Here is a 24,180-nt window from a genome sequence, read left to right on the forward strand (position 1 = left end):
TCTTACAATGAACCATTTTAAAGCGTTTATAATTCTAAGCTAAATGATAATGTGAATTATCAAGAATACATTTATAAACTCACACTAATAAATTCATTGTTGTATTGTTCATTGTTAGTTAACAATAACATAATAACCAATTTATGAACTAATCTTAGCAAACTGAACTTAAGCAATGACGTCAGAATATCTGGTTTGGTGTTTGCGGTCACTGCCATGTTGAAATACTTCAAGCTCAAGTTTATTAGTAGACTGAGAGGTTCTACTGTAGCATTCCCCATATTTTGCACCATCCATTCTTCCTTCTGTTTTAATAAAATGGCTAGTGCCCAAAGCATGAAACTACCATCATCATAATTCACTGTAGATGTAGTGTTTTGTGGCCAGTGTTAGATATTAGATTTAAAGTAAATCGCATTGAATTTCAGTTAAAAAGCTATATCTTGGTTTCATTTGACCACAGAATATCTTTCCCACATCACAAGTGGGTCAATATTATAGTTTTTGGCAAAACCCTGATGTGTTTTCACATCGTTTTTCTTGACTAATGGCTTCTTTTGGCCACCCATAGATTCTTTCCTTATGAAACATTTCGTAATTTAGGCCTACTCTTCTTAGGAATGCTCTTTAAGCTATTTTCACAGCAGTTCTTTGGATATACAATCTAAATAATGATCCTTTAACTGTGGGGTTATTAATCCACATAGGCTATTGGCTATTTTAATGATCATTCAATGTTATTTTAAAGGACATGTAGAGGACAATTTACAGCAAATATGTCCCCATTAGAGCAACTGTCATTTTGTTTTCTTGCTCTCATTGACAATGCACTCACCACACATACACAACTACGAATCACTCATCTCATCTCTATGATGACTTAAAAGTATCTTCTCCTTACATAAACACTAGTCTGGTCAGTGTGTATGTATAACACATGGATTTGATTATGCCTCGTGTTTTACAGGGAAAGGTTAATAAGAAGATTTTCAAACTCAGAATGACGTATTTCAGACAAGATGGAAAGTATAAATCTGCCAATCCCTAAGGAGGCATACAGAAAAATTGTATTAGAAAATGTCAACTGTCAATCCATTCATAATGCCCATGAATTAGATGAGAAATCCCTACACCACATTAGAATTACTCTATGGCAAGCTGAGATTTGATGGTTGCTATGGAGATATAAATGTAATATTTTGTGAACAGCTGCCACACAGCTTTCCATTTTTTTGTGCGACAAGACAAACAGCATGTGTGTGTCTTACTTGTGAAGTGTTTGCAGTTTGTATGGCTCTGGTCCAGACTCTAGTAAAAAGTCTACAGTCTACATAGCCTACTAAGACAGTATCCTAAGAGAAAAGACACCTTGAAAGTGACTGAAATAACCTAAATAGGCATCAACACTTAAAGGACAACTCTGTCGATTTTCAACAAGCTTTGTATTGTTACAATATCAGTAGTATATGTAATAGATCAATCTGTACAATGTTACCTACACCCAGATATCTCAGTTTGTTTTTAGCACTTCTGCAAACAAATAAATGGAGAAAACGCAGAAAGAGTAGACACTGTTTAAAATCAAGTTTGAAGTAGCATATGTTGCTAAGCTAACAACATGATACAAGCACAAACAAACTAAACAACTAAATAAAATGTGTTTCTAATCAATATTTACTCAACTCTGACCTTCATCTTAAGTGATTTCCCCTAAGCCCATTGCAAAGAAATTTGCAATCAAAGTATCTTGTAAAGTAGCATAATGTTTCTGTCTATTCTTTGAAAGAGGTATATCTTTTACCTGGGTGTCCATGCAGAGGTGAATGGGGCCGAGGCAGAGTGGGAGAAGTGCTGGATGTCACAATCAAGCTCTTCCTGTTGCTGGTCCGACAGCTGTAGAAAAGAACCAAAAACTAAATTCAGAATGCAGATTGCATTTATGCATATTATTGACAAAATACAGAAGATGTATTGCACTATGGTGCCAAAGCTGTTATTGAAGATGGTCTTTACATTGAGCCAAATGTAAAAACAGGTCAGAGTCAAGACATTGTAATATACTGAATCTGAGAGTATGCCCATTCAGAAAGATTATAGACAGCAAAGTAGAAAGAGCTTCACCTCTCAATGGCAGTGGAGTCACATGGTCACTGCCTAATTCAGGTCACACAAACCTGTCTCATTTTATGAGGCTGAAAGTGCACAGTAATATCTGCTCTCTTTTCTTGTGGCGTAAATGCTAAAAGCCTCCAGCTCAAGCTGACAGGGAGAAAAACGGCCACCTACAGCTCAGAACTCAGCTCAAATGAACCTTGAGACCTCCAGCTAGGACAATACAGCCTCACGCTTCATTGCAGAGAGGAGAGATGACCAGCTGAGCTTTCAGAACTGCAAGACGGAGAGCAGTGTAGTGAAAAGTAAGGGATGAGTGGTTATTGAATGTGAGCAAAATATTGACATACACGCACACACAGCAGAGCAATCAGAAAGGCAAGCTGTGGCCTTTAGAAGACATCACGCCACTGCTGAATCTACAGTCTATGTCATGACAAAAGAAGTTATATTTCACCAGAGTTTTGAGTTTGCATATGAATTGACATAAAAAGCCTGTGCTCCCTGACATGATGCTAAGACAAGACATCAAAACACAAGACAATGTCTTTATTAGGCAATATTTAAAATAACTACACTCAAAAACAAACATGACCTCAACAACAAAAAAAATCTCACAAAAACTGATTTGAATCAACAGTAATAATCTTTCACTGAATAAACTCAGAATAGTCAGAATTCGTCAGAATAGTTACTGAATGCCAAATTCGGTCATGTCCAACTTGAAACAAAGCAAGAACTGTTTTGTGTAGTTAGGGTTTTGAAACTTAAATCATTATTACTAATAATGATTTTAATACTATAACAATTTTAATCAAAAATATCAAATAAAAATAAACAAAACTAATGAAAAGAACCTAAATGAAATCTTTAAAACATTACAGCATGTTACCAAAACAGTATATAGTATCCTTAAGTATTTTCATATATTTCTGGAGTTCCGGAAAAAAAAAGTCTTTAAAAATAAATGTACCGATATTCGAAGACAATAAATTTTCAAGTATATGACATAAGTGTCCAAAAACTTTTTCGGTAATGGGTATGGTGTGTATAAAAACTGAAATCTGCATCTCACACTGAAAGAAATTGAGCATTTCACGCATTTTACAGTATGTCACCACTATTCTGTGCCTTTTCCGACCATGACAATGACATTAAGTGTTTGGTAATTTTCTGGATAATTGCATGGATGCTTCTTGGTCCAAACAGTGTCGCAAAAGGAGTAACTATCACAGCAGAGACCTGCTCCACTTTCACAGTGGCAGCCATCACTCAGTGTGTAATGGAGGTTCAGAAGTGAGTAGAGTCACAGCGGGAGACATGGAGAAAAAGGGAAAGCAAGGGGTGGGAGGAAGAAAAAAAGCGAGAAACCAGGAGAAAATCGATGACTCATAAGCTAACGCTGGCACATTAATTCTTAAAAAAAAGGCCTTTCTTCTAAAGTGGCTGATAAGAAAAGATTTATTTTGTTGCTGGCTTAAAGGTGAGATTTTTGGAGAAGAATGTTAGAAGTACGAGACATCAGAAAAGCACTGTGATGTTGTCTCTGCCATGTGCATGCTGACCGCAAAATGCTTAAAAACGGTAACGGTTAAGAAATCTCACATCTCCTACTCACAGGAGAATCTATAATGCATCCATTTATTCTACAAAAAAACATCTGACGGCAGTGTGCTCTCATTCAGTCTGTTAGTGTCAAACCAATGCCAAGCAACCTGCAATATTAATAAAACTTCAATGGATTTATGCAGATATTAAAGAAGACCTGTACCATTTAATGCCCTAATAAAACAGGGCTTCTATAAAGTAGTCTTATCTAAAAGAGCGCTTACACTGACAGCGATCTGCTGTGACATCAAGTCATACATTTTCAATGAGAACCGGTGATTTCCAGAGACATCAGTGATAGCACCCACTGGCGACAAGATGAGAGTCTCAGGCAGAGAAAAAAATGTATCTCTATGCAAATGTATGTATAAATACGTTTTGTGTGTGTGTGTGTGTGTGTGTGTGTGTGTGTGTGTATATATATATATATATATATATATATATACACACACACACATACAAAGTGGGTAATGATTCAGACCCCTTAAATTTTTCAGTCTTTGTTATATTGCAGCCATTTGCTAAAATCATTTAAGTTCATTTTTTTTCCTCAATGTACACACAGCACCCCATATTGACAGAAAAACACAGAATTGTTGACATTTTTGCAGATTTATTAAAAAAGAAAAACTGAAATATCACATGGTCCTAAGTATTCAGACCCTTTGCTCAGTATTTAGTAGAAGCACCCTTTTGATCTAATACAGCCATGAGTCTTTTTGGGAAAGATGCAACAAGTTTTTCACACCTGGATTTGGGGATCCTCTGCCATTCCTCCTTGCAGATCCTCTCCAGTTCTGTCAGGTTGAATGGTAAACGTTGGTGGACAGCCATTTTTAGGTCTCTCCAGAGATGCTCAATTGGGTTTAAGTCAGGACTCTGGCTGGGCCATTCAAGAACAATCACGGAGTTGTTGTGAAGCCACTCCTTCGTTATTTTAGCTGTGTGCTTAGGGTCATTGTCTTGTTGGAAGGTAAACCTTCGGCCCAGTCTGAGGTCCTGAGCACTCTGGAGAAGGTTTTCGTCTAGGATATCCCTGTACTTGGGATGTCGCATTCATCTTTCCCTCGATTGCAACCAGTCGTCCTGTCCCTGCAGCTGAAAAACACCCCCACAGCATGATGCTGCCACCACCATGCTTCACTGTTGGGACTGTATTGGACAGGTGATGAGGAAGGGTTCTGGTCGTTCCAAACGTCTTCCATTTAAGGATTATGGAGGCCACTGTGCTCTTAGGAACCTTAAGTGCAGCAGAAATGTTTTTGTAACCTTGGCCAGATCTGTGCCTTGCCACAATTCTGTCTCTGAGCTCTTCAGGCAGTTCCTTTGACCTCACGATTCTCATTTGCTCTGACATGCACTGTGAGCTGTAAGGTCTTATATAGACAGGTGTGTGGCTTTCCTAATCAAGTCCAATCAGTATAATCAAACACAGCTGGACTCAAATGAAGGTGTAGAACCATCTCAAGGATGATCAGAAGAAATGGACAGCACCTGAGTTAAATATGAGTGTCACAGCAAAGGGTCTGAATACTTAGGACCATGTGATATTTCAGTTTTTCTTTTTTAATAAATCTGCAAAAATTCTGTCAACAATTCTGTGTTTTTCTGTCAATATGGGGTGCTGTGTGTACATTAATGAGGAAAAAAAATGAACAAATGATTTTAGCAAATGGCTGCAATATAACAAAGAGTGAAAAATTTAAGGGGGTCTGAATACTTTCCGTACCCACTGTATATATGTATATATATATATATATATATATATATGTATATATATATATATATATATATATATATATATATATATATACACACACACACACACACACACACACACAGGTGCATCTCAAATTAGAATGTTATGAAAAATTAATTTTTTCTTGTAAGTTATTTCAAAAAGTGAAACTTTCATATATTTTAGATTCATTGCATGTAAAGTAAAACATTTCAAAAGTTTTTTTTTTAATTTTGATGATTAGAGCTTACAGCTCATTAAAGTCAAAAATCAGTATTTCAAAATATTAGAATATTTACATTTGAGTTTTAATAAATTACCATCCCTACAGTATAAATTTCAGGTATCTCTTGTTCTTTGAAACCACAATAATGGAGAAGACTGCTGACTTGGCAATGATCCAGAAGACGAACATTGACGCCCTCCACAAAGAGGGTAAGTCACAGAGGGTCATTACTGAAAGGTGTGGCTGTTTACAGAGTGCTGTATCAAAGCATATTAAATGCAAAGTTGACTGGAAGGAATAATTTGGGTAGGAAAAGGTGCACAAGCAACAGGGATGACTGCAAGCTTGAGAATACAGTCAAGCAAAGCCGATTCAAACACTTGGGAGAGCTTCACAAGGAGTGAACTGAAGCTGGAGTCAGTGCATCAAGAGTCACCGTGCTCGGACGTCTTCAGGAAAAGGGCTACCAAGCCACTTCTGAAGTAGAGACAACGTCAGAAGCGTCTTACCTGGGCTGTGGAGAAAAAGAACTGGACTGTTGCTTAGTGGTCCAAAGTCCTCTTTTCAGATGAAAGTAAATTTTGCATTTCATTTGGAAATCAAGGTCCCAGAGTCTGGAGGAAGAGTGGAGAGGCACAGAATCCATGTTGCTTGAAGTCCAGTGTGAAGTTTCCACAGTCTGTGATGATTTGGGCTGCCATGTCATCTGCTGGTGTTGGTCCACTGTGTTTTCTGAAGTCCACAGTCAACACAGCCATCTACCAGGAAATGTTAGAGCACTTCATGCTTCCTTCTGCTGACAAGCTTTATGGAGATGCTAATTTCATTTTCCAGCAGGACTTGGCACCTGCCCACACTGCCAAAGGTACCAAAAGCTGGTTCAATGACCATGGTTTTGGTGTGCTTGATTGGCCAGCAAACTCACCAGACCTGACCCCCATAGAGAATCTATGGGGTATTGTCAAGTGGAAGATGAGAGACACCAGACCCAACAATGCAGATGAGCTGAAGGCCACTGTCAAGAAACCTGGGCTTCCATACCACCTCAGCAGTGCCACAGACTGATCACCTGCATGCCACGCCGGATTGAGGCAGTAATTAAAGCAAAAGGAGCCCCTACCAAGTATTGAGTACATATACAGTAAATGAACATACTTTCCAGAAGGCCAACAATTCACTAAAAATGATTTTTTTTTTTTATTGGTCTTATGAAGTATTCTAATTTGTTGAGATAGTGAATTGGTGGGTTTTTGTTAAATGTGAGCCAAAATCATCACAATTAAAAGAACCAAAGACTTAAACTACTTCAGTCTGTGTGCATTGAATTTATTTAATACACGAGTTTCACAATTTGAGTTGTGACATTCTAATTTATTGAGATGCACCTGTATATTATATATATATATATATATATATATATATATATATATATATATATATATATATATATATATATATATATATATATATATGCAGTTTCTTACAGGTACATTTTTCCATAAAAACACTTTCAATAAAGATATTTACTCAAGAATTTATTATAAACAAACAGCCACAACCTGTCAGTGCTGTCATGAAAGCTTAACACAGCTGAACACAATGTGACAATGGCCAAGAAGCTGTTCACATTGTTTAGGTGAGTGTGTGGGTGGATATTGACATGAATTAGCAATAATGAACAAAATGAAAGTGCATTTTGGAATAAATTGAGCTTGGATATGAAACTCTGGGAGGTATGGTGCTGAAAAGAGCTGCACACTCTCATTAAAACATCATTCAATCATCAGAAAATAAAAAGCAGGAAAACATGGCAGCAAAAAAGCCCCAGTACAATTTACATGCTAATAACATGAGCAGCTGTGCAGGGTTTACGCATGCGAAAAGAAAGTTTTCCCTTAATTACAGTAATTGCAGAGAGAATTGCTTCCCAGTGACTTCTAAACACCAAGAAATGTCAATTTTATTCACAAGCAAACCTGCTTGTTTTCATTTTCGTCTGTGCTCATTTTAGTTTGTTTGAGCTGATTAAGCTTCATTTAAACTAATTTAAGTGTGACTGGATTTGTTGTGGGCTGTTTTGAATGACACATTAGGTTTGATAGGATGTGTTTATGTTTGGATACAATTAACAACATGAACATGAAGTATATTTATGAATCTGGTGTCTCTAAGCTTTAGTCAACAGGTTATGTGTGTTTAACTACAAATTATGCACCTTGTTAAATAGAGACTATATGCTTGTTTTAGATTTTCATTTAGTTCACATCAGTTCACGCACATTGCGGCTATCTGAAAGTGGGCCACCTGAACTAAACAAAAGATAATCCACTCACACACTCACTTATCCTGGATTAGATTGTACACAACAGCACAAATACAAATAAAGCCTACATTTGAGAATAAACACACTTGCAGGCATACTGCATAGCCTTGAGTACAAATCCTGTGGATAAAAGATGCCATAGTGAGGTTTTTGTGAGAAACTGTCAGAGCTCTTCTACTCTATCCCTCTAAACTTGATTTTAGATAAGCCAGATAAGATGCTATAAAGGAGGATCTTCATTCATGAGAAATGAAGCAGTCTCAGCAGATAACAGAAGGAAATTGCAGTTCTCCACACTGCTGGGCAGGATAATTTGAACTGAACTGCCTTTACTTTGCTTTGTGTACTGAGCTGCAGAATAACACCGTGTCCAGATGCAACCTGACAGGTTTCCGGCAACAACAAGCAATTTTTCTATTCTTGCTGAAAGAGAAGACAGAGCGTGACGCCACACGATCACAGCCAATCAGAACTTATCTGAGGTTTAAGTTATGGGAAGCGTGATTCTGGACCAATGGAATTTCAATGTGGGTAGAACAGAAATCAAGCTGAAAAAATGTCTTGCTGGACAGATATAGGGGACAAACTTGGATTTTACACGGAATTGCACGCATTGCATTGTCGCATTGCACCTAGAGTTTCTTCACATCTGCACTTCAAAGCATTGATGATTGTGACTGAAATTCCCTGTGATATGACAGGTGTTTAAAGCCATATGTGCCTTCTAACAAAATCTAAACACACCAATGTATGTGCACAGACTGATATCCCTCAACAGATGTTAAGTAATACACGTAGAAATGCACAAACAAACATGCATAAACAGAAAAGGTATAGTTAAAATGTTATGGAAATATCATTTCTGCTGTTTAGCATATCAAATAATTATCCACCTCATGGACTGAGGAAACAGAGCGGTTTTAGGACTCACACTGCCAAATGCCATGAGCTGAATGGTGTAATTGCCATGAGCAGATGCAAGGAGCCAATTAATACTGAACACTGCAATTATGAGCAAACACCTGCTAGCCTAGCACTCCACCCCACTCAACACTGTGGACAGGTTGAAAGGGGGAAAATGAGAAAATAAACAAATGCATTGCCTCTTTTATAACAAGCTTGACCCGATTTGAGGTTTGGCAAGCATAATATAACTGAAACAATGGGAATAGGGGTTTCAAGAGATGCAAAGCAGCCTGACAGGTTCAATGCTGGCCAGAAAGCCAATTACAGCACTGATGGTTTCTGCCTCGAGCTTCCTTCCTGCAATCAAGGTACTATCAATATTGTGTCATTTTTGTTTCAAATTAGACTCATTTTCTTCTGGAAAGTCTGGAATATGGTGGTCCAAAGCTGCTACACTTATAGTTATTTTGCTGCCTGTGGCATTCCTATGTGGGTAATTAAAATGCAAACAACCATCAACCACTGTCTGAAATACAATGAATCAATGACTGAGACCTGCTCAGATGTACTTAAGAAGGCTTTCCACAGGCTGCGTGGCTATATTGAGTGCAGGGAAAGATGAAAGAGAAAAAGAGAGAAATCAATCGCACATTCCATATCATCAAGGAAGAGGACAATTTAACAGTCTGAACGATATGAAATTGGTTCTGCTGAATGTTTCATGAGAGACTCAAAGACTTTTTGCACGCGCACACAGACTGAAGTGTCATGGGGAGTGACTATAATGAGAATGCTGAAGGGAGGCTGAACGATAGAGGCAGACGTGGAGGCCACAGATGAAGAGATAGAATGAGGGAAAGAAAAGAAGAAAGCATAAAGGGAGATAAATGGTCTTTAGTTATTATTATACCCAGCAGTGGCTGTAACAGCTTCACATGGGCTTAAAAAGCTACTGTTGAGAGGCTGAGAGTCCATTCTGCTCAGCTTTACATTTACTGTACATTTTGTAACATGTTACACAGACCATATCAAGACATGATACCGCTGGGAAATTCTATAGTGGAGTCATGTGAGTTGATGAAAGTTGACAAATGAGGCGTTAGACTGCAGCTAGTCCGGCAACACCCAGGGGACAGAGGAAGAGGAGTCTAGCGAGTTATAACAGCTTCACACACACAAACACAAACACACACACAACAAACACTTTGTGCTTGTACTCTGTGAAGAACGCTTGCGTGAGAGGTCAAATACTTGTCTTAGCGGAAATATTTGTGTAAACAGTTTTTTTTTCTTAAGTGGTTGTAAATACAGGACAAAAAGGGTGTGATGTCAAAATAAAATATATTTTAAATAACAAAGAAGTTAGTTGAAAACAGTGCTGTTATTGTTAACTTAAATTAGAACTATTAAAAATATATTTAATTGAAAAAATAAAAAACAATGGCCAGTCCTATAAAAAATAAATGTTATATGAAAAACTTATGAAATGTCACTTTGGTGACTGAAATAAAATAAATTTAAGGTGAAGGGCTAATCTCACTAAAACTCAAATAAATTAAAGCAAATTAGAAATAAACAAAACAAACAAACAAAAAACTAATAAAATGACAAAAACAAACAAAATTACTAAAACTAAATTTAAAATCCATCAATCCATTTTCCAAACTTCTCTATAGGATCATTACAATTAAAATTAAATTAGAAAAAATACAAATAAAAGACAATGCAAGATATTAATAAATACTATAAACATATAAATAAGACTAAAACAATACTGATTTAAAATGTTTTAAGTTATTTGTTTACAATTATTACAATTGTATGACTAATTTATAATTATTCGCATACATTTTTGAACTATTAAAATATTTCAAATAAATATGAAATAAAGAAGCAATCAACAGCAAATTTATTTTTGTTGCAATATCTAAATTGGTATCAAGAATCATGAAATTTCATTGATATCGGTACCAGAATACTGAAATTACACCCAGGTGTGTGTCTGTGTCTGTCTGTGTCTAGGTCCAGCTCAGTCTGATGGTGTCTGCTACAAGCGATGTGTTTACAGGAGGCACAAACCCTCACTGTAAAAAACGCAACTGTACATTTTCCAGTTTACGAAACCTTTTGAGTCTCAAATACTAAAAAATGCTATTTTCTTGAAACTACATAAAAATCCTTGTCAGACCAACAAAATTACCCCAAATGTTGTCCCAACTAGTCAGTTGTCTGAACAAAGAATTTCATATTGTTGAAATATTAAGGCTTTGTGAGTTCCCAGCATGAATAAATTATGTAGTTGTTATAGGATTATTGTTTTGCTGTTCGCTGATTACATTTAAACTGTTTTGTTGTTGTTTTATCATTATTGTTAGTTATTTGTTGTACTGTGATGTAAAGGGCTCATCTTTTTAACATTTGTTGATTGCCACCGTTCTTGAGGTTAGTGTGTCCAGTTTTGAGGCCTAGAGTATGTTCAACCACTTTTGTCCATTTTCTGGATATATTAGTCTTGTAAGTTGTCTTACAAACAAAGACAATGTTGTCTACTTATTAGACTAACTTATCCATAATATTTGTCATTTGTATACAAACATACGTATACAAACAAGTTTGATAATGTGATGACTTTTTTAACATTCTTTTTTTCTTCCAAGAAACAGAAAAAAATCAATTACATCAATATTCAAGATAATAAGCAAAACTTGAAGCCTGCAGTTATAGTTTTATTTTATAACATTATATACAGTGAGGAAAATAAGTATTTGAACACCCTGCTATTTTGCAAGTTCTCCCACTTAGAAATCATGGAGGGGTCTGAAATTGTCATCGTGGGTGCATGTCCACTGTGAGAGACATAATCTATAAAAATCCAGAAATCACAATGTATGATTTTTAACTATTTATTTGTATGATACAGCTGCAAAGAAGTATTTGAACACCTGTCTATCAGCTAGAATTCTGACCCTCAAAGACCTGTTAGTCTGCCTTTAAAATGTCCACCTCCACTCCATTTATTATCTTAAATTAGATGCACCTGTTTGAGGTCGTTAGCTGCATAAAGACACCTGTCCACCCCATACAATCAGTAAGAATCCAACTACTAACATGGCCAAGACCAAAGAGCTGTCCAAAGACACTAGAGACAAAATTGTACACCTCCACAAGGCTGGAAAGGGCTACGGGAAATTGCCAAGCAGCTTGGTGAAAAAGGTCCACTGTTGGAGCAATCATTAGAAAATGGAAGAAGCTAAACATGACTGTCAATCTCCCTCGGACTGGGGCTCCATGCAAGATCTCACCTCGTGGGGTCTCAATGATCCTAAGAAAGGTGAGAAATCAGCCCAGAACTACACGGGAGGAGCTGGTCAATGACCTGAAAAGAGCTGGGACCACCGTTTCCAAGGTTACTGTTGGTAATACACTAAGGCGTCATGGTTTGAAATCATACATGGCACGGAAGGTTCCCCTGCTTAAACCAGCACATGTCCAGGCCGACTTAAGTTTGCCAATGACCATTTGGATGATCCAGAGGAGTCATGGGAGAAAGTCATGTGGTCAGATGAGACCAAAATAGAACTTTTGGTCATAATTCCACTAAACGTGTTTGGAGGAAGAAGAATGATGAGTACCATCCCAAGAACACCATCCCTACTGTGAAGCATGGGGTGGTAGCATCATGCTTTGGGGTGTTTTTCTGCACATGGGACAGGGCGACTGCACTGTATTAAGGAGAGGATGACCGGGGCCATGTATTGCGAGATTTTGGGGAACAACCTCCTTCCCTCAGTTAGAGCATTGAAGATGGGTCGAGGCTGGGTCTTCCAACATGACAATGACCGAAGCACACAGCCAGGATAACCAAGGAGTGGCTCTGTAAGAAGCATATCAAGGTTCTGGCGTGGCCTAGCCAGTCTCAGACCTAAACCCAATAGAGAATCTTTGGAGGAGCTCAAACTCCGTGTTTCTCAGCGACAGGCCAGAAACCTGACTGATCTAGAGAAGATCTGTGTGGAGGAGTGGGCCAAAATCCCTCCTGCAGTGTGTGCAAACCTGGTGAAAAACTACAGGAAAGCGTTTGACCTCTGTAATTGCAAACAAAGGCTACTGTACCAAATATTAACATTGATTTTCTCAGGTGTTCAACTACTTATTTGCAGCTGTATCATACAAATAAATAGTTAAAAAATCATACATTGTGATTTCTGGATTTTTTTTTTTAGATTATGTCTCTCACAGTGGACATGCACCTACGATGACAATTTCAGACCCCTCCATGATTTCTAAGTGGGAGAACTTGCAAAATAGCAGGGTGTTCAAATACTTATTTTCCTCACTGTAAATGCTAGCTAGAACAAAACATCTTTGTCCATAAAACTCACAGAAAAAAGTTCACAGAAGATAATTTGAGACACATTGGAAAAGCAGTCTTTTTAACTAACAAAACTGTGTTAGTTGAACAAAAAAGAGACATGTGACTTTACTCAGTGACTTGGGTTGAGTGAACAACTTGGTCCAAAGTTGAGTAAACACAAAAAAAGCTGTGCAGCAAGTTGCATTGAAATTTTAAGTTAAGTCAACTTGTCATTTTCTACAGTGCTCTCAACACAGCGTTATCTTCTCAGAAAGGGCAGCAGGTTATCATAGGGACGGGGGTCAGGGTACATGGATGCAGAAAATGAATGTACGCCACAAGATGCCAAACACTGCTATAATGACAACTGAAACAGGCCTGTTGACAGAACCTAAACTGAATTAGGAACTTGTGAATTATAATCAAATCTGGAAAAGATCACCAATACCCAGCCACAATACACTACCATTCAAAAATATGTAGCCTTTTAATGTTTTTAAAAGAAGTCTCTTACGTTCATCAATGTTGCATTTACTTGATAACTAAATAAAACTGGAACACTGTGAAATATTATTGCAAACTTAAGTCATTACTCCAGTCTTCAGTGACTCATGATCCTTCAGAAATAATTTTTTAATATTCTGATTTGGTGCTCAAGAACATTTCTTATTATTCAGTGTTGAAAACAGTTGTGCTGCTTAATATTTATTTGAAATAGAAATCAAATGCAGCGTCTTTACAGTCACTTCTGATCAAATGAATATGTCCTTTCTGAAGTATAATAAGTGTACACAGAAAGCATGTGTGTTTTTTTTTAAATAATTGATTCTCCATTAAACAAAATTTGATCATTTAGAAAAGTATCAGTGGACCTTTCCTTTACAAAACACGCAATTCAAAGTCTCATTCATACTTTCATGCATGATTCACACAAGGCTATTTCTAAATTATGACTTAAACAACATACTGTGCACTGCACCAACGTCACAGCCACGGAATGATTCAGACATTTAACATCACTGTGAGAATGACACTACAGAGATAGACATGGAGTGAAAAGAAACAGATCACTCTACAACAGTCTCAGCTCTGTTGCTATGCAAGCACTGTGCCCTCCCCTCATCTGTCTCTCCAGGCTACAGGAAGACAGGAAGAACACAAGCAGGGAAGGATGGAAAGCAATTATAGATGATCTCTGTCTAACTCAACTGCACATTTGAGCACATCTGCGTGCAAGTTTACTTCAGCATTGAAGGTCAGAGCAGAACCGTCCGCTCTCAAACATCATGTTGCTCTCCTGCATGTCTGGCCACGTCATAATTTGCGCCCCAGGCTGAAGGGCAGTCATTATTTTTACGCACACTGACTGAGAGGAAGGAACATAGTCCGATGTGCATGTGAAGGGTCTGAAATGAGCATGACCACCGAAATCCAGCAAAAAAAGAGGGAGAAAAAAAAAAAAAAAAAATAAATCACAGAGCATACCAACGTAAGTAAAACCTCAAGACAGCCTGCAGCATGCCATCAATTACAGCTCATACGACTGGGAAAAAAAACCAAGTTACCTGACTATCAAGAAAAGACAGAAAAGAAAACAGATGAAAATGGATAGCTGTACCTCTTGGATCGGCGGAGCATGCTTCTCTCCGGCAGGGAGAAATTGGAGAGAACAGTCCAGAAGGAATCAGACATGATATCGGTGCACTAACATGGCTGTCATCCAGAGATCAATTGTGATAAAGTGCCAGAGAAGGAAGAACAGCTGGCTAAATGAGCGTGTTTCCTCTCTGATAGCAAGCACTAGATGATGTTCCTACAGCTGCTGCGGTTGCCGGCAACCTGTGACACTACCAGAGCTATCGTGAGATGCTGGCATGTGCTTTTTCTCTCTCTCTTTCTCTCTCCTCTACACCCTCCCTCCTCTCTTTCTCTCTCTCTAACTCAAACACACAGCAGTGCATGTATAAAGATACAGTAATACAACCTCTAAAATAAGCATATTACTGCTAGACTGCAAGTGTCAGAGGCTGTTAGTAACACTAAAAATTTAGTGAGAAATAGTGATATGTTTTAATGCTAAATGATCTGTCAACCAGAAATGGCTGGATTTGTCAGTATTCGATATATCATCCCTGGAGAAAGTGACAGAATGACAGGAGATTAAAGTGTGTGTGCGCACACACATACATATATGCAGGATTATTTGGTCAAATGGTACAAGAGAGATTTTTCTGTGTAGTCCAAACTGTTTCATCATTAGTCCATCAGGTCAAAGGACTCAACTGAAGAAGGAGAAGAAAAAAAAAGTGAAAAATGAGGAATCGTAAGATAAGCACGGCTGGTTGAAATCATATGTGTGTCTGTGTGCATGTGTGTGAGCAGTTTTGCAGCAGGGTAGATGCAGGCAGGCATGGCAGCACTGTCACCTTGAGCTAACCGACAACATGGGCTCAGTCGCTTCAGACACACATCAAAGAACAAACAGCTAGAGAGAAAACACCTCCACATAACACCATGCACATCCACACACCAAACAAACATAACAGCAGGCAACAGTGCTGACACTGTATATATGACGGTGATTTCTCTGTGGAAGCAAGGGATTTTTTTTGCTTCTGCAAAAAAATTTTAAATGTAAAAAAATAAAAAATAAATAAAATACAACTACATTTTACAAAACAGAAGTATGAAACACTCATTTTGCTAAAACAACAGTCCAACAGTGACACCAACTGATTAAAGGTGGGGTAAGCAATTCCTGGTAGCCAATGTTGATATTTGAAATCACCAAAACAAACACGCCCCTACCCAAAAAAGGGTCTCGCCCCTATTATGATAGCGCCGCCCCACACATACGCAACTCAGGTAATGATTAGTTCTGTGAAACAAAGCAAAACCAATGTTACACCGCGTCTACACCGGACACAAGCGGCGCGACAAAATACTATAGAAGTCATTATAATCAGTGAAGCTGTCTACACTGGATGCTGTGCGGCGTGACAAATCCCCGACAGAAAACTGCTGCCGCGTTCTATTTATGACGTGCTGACACAAATTTCAAATGATTTTCAACAGTCGCTTTATTGCGTCCAGTGTAGGCAGATTTTAGCTGTTGTGGCGCGGTGCGGTGTAGACACGGTGTTACTCACCTATCGAGAATAAACAAAGCAACCTCGACTTCCGATCGCAGGCCTTCCGCTTCTTGAGTTCTCTCCAGCACTGGAAAGCTGATCCGAGATTTACACGGGTCCTACTTCTTGCCTTATCGTTCCGCAGATGTTTTCCTCTTTTGTTTTTTATCCGCCATCTCTATCTTTCTGTCGCTTGGCTCGGCTAATGTCCGACCTGTGTACTGAACGCTCTTTCCTCCACATAACGAGTAGACACGCCCCTTACTGCTGATTGGCTACAAGTTTGTTTAGGTACTCGGCCCTGACTCAGTTTCTAAAGCGTTTTTTAAAAATGACATACCCCACCTTTTATGGTTCAGAGGAAGGCAGCACCTCTTTGGCCTCCCTTGAGCTCACTGGCCAAAAATGCAGGTAACGAGAAGTGGTAATAGCTAAATATAGGTGGAGTCAAGTAAGAAGCATTCCTATAATGTTTCCATAGCGGATGGATGGATGGATAGAATGTTTATGCATTTCAAATTGGATAAAAGCTCTTTATGCTATTGGTGCCCAATATTTTACCTGATCAGAGCAATGGCAATAACTCTTTAAATAAATAAATAAATAAATACATTTTAGAATGTCTAGTTTTATTATACAACAAATCTATGCCTACGTAACAGAAATGAATAATTCAATAAAACAAATAATGGCTAATATCAGTACGAAATATCTACCAATATGTAGTTAATTCGTAAATGTAACATTTGCATTTTCAGTACTGGTGCAAAACCAGTAAACAAAAGCAGATTAATGCTCAATGAGCAGGTAATTACCAGGTTTATTGTTGTTATGTGCTTTAAAAAAAAATTAAATAAAAAATGCTTAAAGTCAGCATGATGGAAATTCTGTCTGAAAGCACCTTAATAATTTGTTTCGTTTTTATTTATTTATTTTTAAAGGGGTAGTTTACTGTTTTTTTTCTAGGCTTGATTGTGTTTATGGGGTGCAGTCTAACATGTGTTCATGCTTCGTTTTTTTTAAAACGCATTATTTTTCATATAATTTACCTTTATTCCACACCACTCTGTCCCTTCTCTGACAAATGCCTCGATTATTTCCTGTTTTTATGAAGCCCCTCCCTCAGAAAATGTAATGGGCTCTGATTGGTTAGCTGGCTCAGTGTGTTGTGATTCGCTAAACCGCCGAGCGTGTGTCTAAATGTCCCGCCCCTCAGCTCAGCGGCATGTGCTCCGGTTGTATTGTAAACAATGGCGTTGTCTAATATTGCTTATCAATTTGAGCCCGATTGAGACGCAGAGGATATTAGTGAAGAGGATCGTGCAGAACCTGTGCAAGCACGGCTCTTAATGGTATGTTTGTTTGTTTGTTTGTTGTCTCATACTTTTAGATACACTGTTATTATGCTACTGCTTATGTTAGCTTTTAATATAAGGTTTTATTCTGATTAAAGCTTTAATACAGTGCGGCAACTGCATACGCGTCCATGTATAACGCTTCTCATTGCTATGTGAAAATGTATAATTGGAACAGTTTGTTGGAGCTGATCTGACGATCTGAATGAGAGAGAGAGAGAGATAGAGAGAGAGATGCAGAGCAGGGCGACTCGAGGAACAGTATTAAGAACGGCTGTTTTAGAACATTAATTTTGAAACTTGTGAATCCATTAGAATCATTAGAAGACAGAATTGCGATTCATATATGAATAGATTTTTACGTGCACCCCTAGTGCTCTCTTCCTCTTCTCTAAAGCAGCACAGCATGGCCTCACCCCCTTCCTTTTACATGTTCCAGAGGGCGGGGTTTATCTGGGTCCGTGATGTAACAGACCCGGGAAGTAGTTCGTTGTAGTCCCTTACCAGCCGTTTTTGTAGGCATTAAACTTCCAGAATTTTAAAAGACGATATCTCTGTTTGCATTGAACTTTCAGCGCTGCAACTTTGCAGATATTGTTTATGCTCAAACAGCAACATTACACAGTTTTAATACATATTTTCTTTTTTCTCACTGTCTGACTATAAAGCAAAGTATCTGTAATGACCCATAATGAATTTACTTCCAAGATATTTTATTAATGAAACTAATGGAAGTGATTTGGCAAGCCAACAAGGTTAAAGAACCAACAGGAAATGAAACGTGCCTGTAGCAGCATACTTGTAGCAAATTAATACAGACTTAAGCATATTCTAAACCACTGACAAAATAATAGATAAATGACATGATATCTTGTTACACCCTTGATAATATTATTATTATTGTTCAAATAGCTTTATTGATCATCGTTATTAATTAAGAGACTACATGGAATATTGGTAAAATATTTCTGTTTTAAAAAATATTTTTTATACAACAGAACCATTTAAAATGCTTCCATACGCTAGATTTTAACACAGACAGTGCCGGTCTGATGTCACGCGCCACCATCATGCATATGTTATGTGCACACCACAGTCTGTCCGGGCGCTACAGTTCTGCCTTTAGCGTTCCATCAACATCACGTTATCAATTAACATTCAGAAATAAAAAAAATTTTTTTTTGACATTTGTGAATCGATTAAGAATCATCCACATCCGCATCGCAATGCATCTAAGAATCAAATTTTTCCCCCACCCCTATTTCTTGCAAGTAACTTTAAGCTTGCAATCACAATAAAAGGAAGAAAAGATCTGTCGCTACTTCCATTAAATCACAACAAAAGACTCAGAAAAGGTCATTGAAATAAAATTACTAAACCTTCAGGAACTCTTAATTATTAACCTTAGAATCTCAAATTAAGTACAGACTATATCTTTATTTTTGTTTTATTTAACGTTTTAGCTTTTTTTTTTTTTTTTTTTTTTTTTAAGGTTTTGCAACCCTAGTCTTAAATATATTTTCTAGCAATCAACATTGAATTAACCAAAATAAAAGTGAATAAGTAAAATACCTGGCTACTGTTCACCCAGAAATACTTTTTCTGTAATTATTTATTTACTTATCTGATTTGTACTCATCCATTGTGAGTTCTACACAGCGCTTTGCTTCGTACCAAGAGCTTTCTGACAAAAGAAGAGTCAAAATGACCACGTCCTGCAGTTCAGGTGAGGTTAACGGTCAACAAAGAGACCAGTCGGGCCCTTTGTTTGTGGGTAATCTGTGCTCACGTGACTGACCGAACAGGTGTTGCTTTCAACCTCCCTCCCCAGGGCTTTCAAAATCCCTGGTAGTCTTTCAGGCAGGTACTCCTCAGGTGTTTTGGTAGCCCGAAAATTAATTTAACTAGCCCAAATTAAAAAATTACTTTTTTTTTTTTTTTTTTAAATATAGAAAATCAGATAGGATTTTAAATGTCAATCAATAATATTTTCAATATACAAATCAACAAATATGAAGGAAGGAATTTTATTTCACTATTTACAGGGTATCTGCAGAATTTTTAAAAATAAATTTAAGGAAATTTATGACCCATTTTAAGAGCTGCACAAGTAAAATGAACACAGAATGAGCAGGGTTGGACAATGTCTATGGTAACATACAGTATTGAGCCATAAAATTACATGATTTACTGTTCAGATACAGGTTTTCACAAAAACAAAAATCTTATACAACAGTGTTTCAGATTTTTTGAAGGCACATTAGCTTCTTTTACAACTCTATGTGTTTGCTGCGTAAAAACATGAGTTGATATTTGCATTGATCTGACCATAAACAGCAAGAAAGGCTTATTGGAAATGCAAATTCATTCTCTGCCACGAAGTGGGGCTTTAGCAGCGCTGAAATATTGAGGTTTCCCCTTTTGAAGTTTAATCCAGTCGTATCGCGACTCTTGTCTTTCTGTCCCCAACTGTAAGACCTCTTGAAATTATAATTAAGACATTTCTTATACCATTTAACGTATTTAAAACTTTTTATGGCCTTAAGTTTGATACAACTCACTTTCAGAGTTTTTAAGGACCCGCGGGAAATCTGTATTTAAGGAGCCCGTCGGGCAGGCAGTGATACATTTTGGTAGCCCGACTGGAAAACACAATATCCCGGGACGTCGGGCTAGCGATTTTGCAAGCCTTGCTCCCATTTAGACCTGATCTGTTTTGTGCAAGTGTGTTTTGTACACCATCACAATGTCGAAAATGCCCTATACTTAGATTTTTTTCTAAGCTCTTGGGCAAATCCATGCGGTATCATGTGGGCTCAACACAATTCCTTTTTGAAAAAAAAAAGTGGAATTGGTAACAATTGTTAAGTGCTTCACAAGGGACATTGACAACCTTGCCCTATACGACACTCTCTTGTGCTTTGGGGAAGTTCTTTCGAGCCGAGTGGTGTGCGACAGTAATGGTGAACCAAAAGGCTATGATTTTGTCCATTATGCCACACTAGAGGCTGCTGAATTGGCAATTAAGAAGCTAGATGGTATGACTATCTAGTTTCTATATGCCATTACATGCCTAACAAGGAACAGAGGAGAACTGACCCCCTGACTTTTTTCCCTCCGTTTCTGTCACTGATGGAGTGTGGGTTCCTTGCCACTGTCGCCTTTTGGCTTGCTTAGTTGGGGACACTTAATATTTGGCAATATTATTTGACTGCACGGACACTATTGGATGAGATCTGAACTGAGCTGATGATATCATTGTTTCTCCAGAGCTGCTTTATAGATGAATAAAACTCATTCCATAATTGATGAACTTTACACAGTTACTAAACCAAACTGAATCAACAATAACTTGTTTCAATACTCCAACCCCCATAAAAAATTAAATAAAATCACAAAAACCAACCACAGCAGCAAGTTCACTGTAGTATGTAACCCTGTAAACACACAAATTAAAGTTTTATTTATATGTATTTAATAAGATTTTAACCTCTGACTCTTGCATTTTATAGAAACTTTCTGTGAAACTTACTGCCACATTCTTCAACAGATAGAATCAGATAAGAGATGATTATAAAAAGATGTGGTGTTTAGAGCAGTTCTTGAACTCTTTACACCATATCTACTATATGCTTGATCAGTGGATGACTATCCAGATATAATCCAGATATAGTGATCAGAACAGAGTCATTGAACCTCATAAGTCAATTGGGGTTAATTGAATTTGCTAATCTTGGGTACTCTTGGTCAGAACAAGAGTATCACAAGAGAGAAAGGGAAAGTCTAGATATAACAAAAAGAAGCTTTCATTCACATTTAGAGAGAAAAAAAAAAAATGGGGAAAAAAGAAAATTGAGTGTGTGTATGTAGAGACAGGAAAGACCCAGCGATGGAGAAAGGAAATAAGAAGGAGCCTTTGGAACAGTTCCCTGCCTCTCTCTTGGATGTCCTGTTGAGTTGAGCTCTGAAAGGTTTTAAGACTTGATTTCCTGCAGCTTCTCTGTAGGTCTAAACCTGTGGGGAACTGCAAAACACAGCCTTTCTACTCATACGATAACATCTTTTAGAAATGGGAAATGATGTCTGGTGCATCAAGTCAATACACAGGGGAAATGAGGCTTCAAGGGAAAGGAAAATCATTTTGAGCACATTTTCTATTATTGTGATCACGATCAATAGAGGATGGACAGGGCAAAGGAAGGCAAGAAAACAGTTGTGCATGAAAAAAAACAAAAAGCAGACTAATGATTTCCTCAAGCTTTACTGAATGTGAATGGAAGGTCAGAGTTTCCACAGTGATCTTGATGATCACTGTGCTCTCTAAATATCCTAAAATGTGACCTTGCAATGCAAAAAACATGCACACATTGTGTTCCTACATTGTGAACGAAGATATTCTTAACCCACAAGTTAAAAACGACAGAGAGCAGACTGTGCTCAGCAATTTGTGTCATCAAACAAGAGATCAGTGAGGGATCAAGGTGCACACACACACACACACACACACACACAGAGAGTCAATTGGGACAGAACATGGTGTTCTGACATTCCAGAGCAGCTCATTAGTGCAGAATCACTCTCATTCTGCTCCACAGGCATTAGACACACACACACACACAGGTACACACACTCATGTTAATGAGCAGGGCTTTCACAAACCATATCAAAGCTTATTGGCAAGTATATTTGCTCAATAAGGCTAGGCAATAATGCTAAAAAATACATTACTATTCAAAAGTTTAGGGTCAATAAAGGAATTCATACTTTTATTGAGCAAGGATTGTAAGTAGCTTTTACATTGTTCATTTATATTTCAATGATATTTCACAAAAAAATAAAATAAAATCCTACCCATGCTTTACTGCCAAGTAAAATAAAAACAAGCATAAGCAACAGGCCACTGAGGCAGCAGCTTCATCAATACAAGAAATGCATATGATTAATTAGTTAAATCATACTTTATTCTAGGGCTGAACCAGAATATTCGATTATTCAAATATTCGTTCGGTGGGTTGGCATTCGATTTTCAATTTTGAGATTCGAATATTCTTTTTTTTATTTAAATTTTTTTCTCGAACACCTGGCATCCCCTGAGAAACGTTCTCATTCGTGCTTGAAAATGAATCGCCCATGAGTGAACATCATGATTCAGTTCATCTGGAAGAGAAGACAAAAATGCAGAAGACCTCATCTGTGTAGGAGCACTTTAAATTGAATGAGGAGAACACAAAGGCAGTGTGCCAAATATGCGATTTGAAACTGGCCTACCACAACAGCACATCAAGTTTGAAAAATCACCTGAGTTCGGTAAGTAGTACGCCTATAGTTATATATTGTTATATATTATTAATATTGCTGGTGTAAAAAACGAGCTGCTTTTATCCGCCATGTTAATCAGTAATTTAAACAGGACTCCCTTGGGTCCGCAGCAACACACCCGCCACACATGAAGTCGACTGGATGAACCGTTCTTGACATAATAAAAATGCAAACAGGCACACAGAGATTCCTGCCTTTATTAGAGAGAAGAACATGTTCAGCCCCTCCCTCCGAAGCTTCAAATATTCGGTGTAATGTTGCAACTTTATTATTTCGGTAGCCTAATAGATTCAAAACTTTCACAAAAAATTAACTAGACAAATCCATAAAAATCTAGGTAAAAACCATAAAGTTATGTTTTCCACTCACTTATTCACTAAATTAACACAAGGAAGCTTTGAGGGTGTTTTTGGGCCCTGAAGAAGTTTTGACATGTCCTGACATTTGTGCATTTTTCGGTTTCTTATAAACATATTAATGGCCAAACGAAAAGGACGTTGAAATCAGTGCAATGTTGCTTACTTGAATATTGTCAACAAAATAATTTCAATATATCATAAATAATAAATATATCACCTGATTGTACTGCACTATATTTAAAAAAGCCAAAAACACCCAAAACCTTAAACAATTTAACAAGCAAATATCCATCCATCCATAGTAGAAGAAACTGGCCCTGACATAATAATCAGCCTACAGTTATTAAGTAAGTAGCCAATAAACATTTATCATTTTTCTGGGTTGCTCAGCAGTGGAAGTCATCATAGTTGGGTAAACTTCGAGAGCAGTGAATGAGAGAGTACCACAAATATATATTTTTTGCATTCCCATTTGCTCAAATAGCAAAGAAAAACTCCACGATAGTGTTTTCATGACTTTCAAAAAAAAAAGGAAAAAAATTGAGAGAGACAGATAACGGCAGTCAGAAAAGAGAACAATGTCAAATTTCCCGTCACCCCCATAGACGCTGCATTAGAAACACCCTCGCATTTGCATTAACTAGTTTTTTTGTTTGTTGTTTTGTTTTTTGTAATTTGATGCAGATGGGATATAATATGAAGTAAAGTGTTATAAATGTACTTACAATTAAAAAATATATATATAAATA

At 37.4% G+C, this 24,180-nt stretch overlaps 1 protein-coding gene across 10 annotated transcripts in view; it reads right to left on the reverse strand.

The window, feature by feature from the left end:
• mast2 (microtubule associated serine/threonine kinase 2) overlaps positions 1 to 24,180 on the reverse strand; it is a 152,718-nt gene that overhangs the window by 32,215 nt on the left and 96,323 nt on the right. For all 10 annotated transcript variants that reach the window (XM_058778095.1, XM_058778093.1, XM_058778094.1 and 7 more), the window contains one exon: positions 1,802 to 1,893. In XM_058778095.1, the coding sequence (XP_058634078.1) occupies positions 1,802 to 1,893 (92 nt within the window). The remainder of the gene's footprint in view (positions 1 to 1,801; positions 1,894 to 24,180) is intronic.

This window comes from Onychostoma macrolepis, chromosome 06, assembly GCF_012432095.1.
Source record: "Onychostoma macrolepis isolate SWU-2019 chromosome 06, ASM1243209v1, whole genome shotgun sequence".
Taxonomy (NCBI): Eukaryota; Metazoa; Chordata; class Actinopteri; order Cypriniformes; family Cyprinidae; genus Onychostoma; species Onychostoma macrolepis.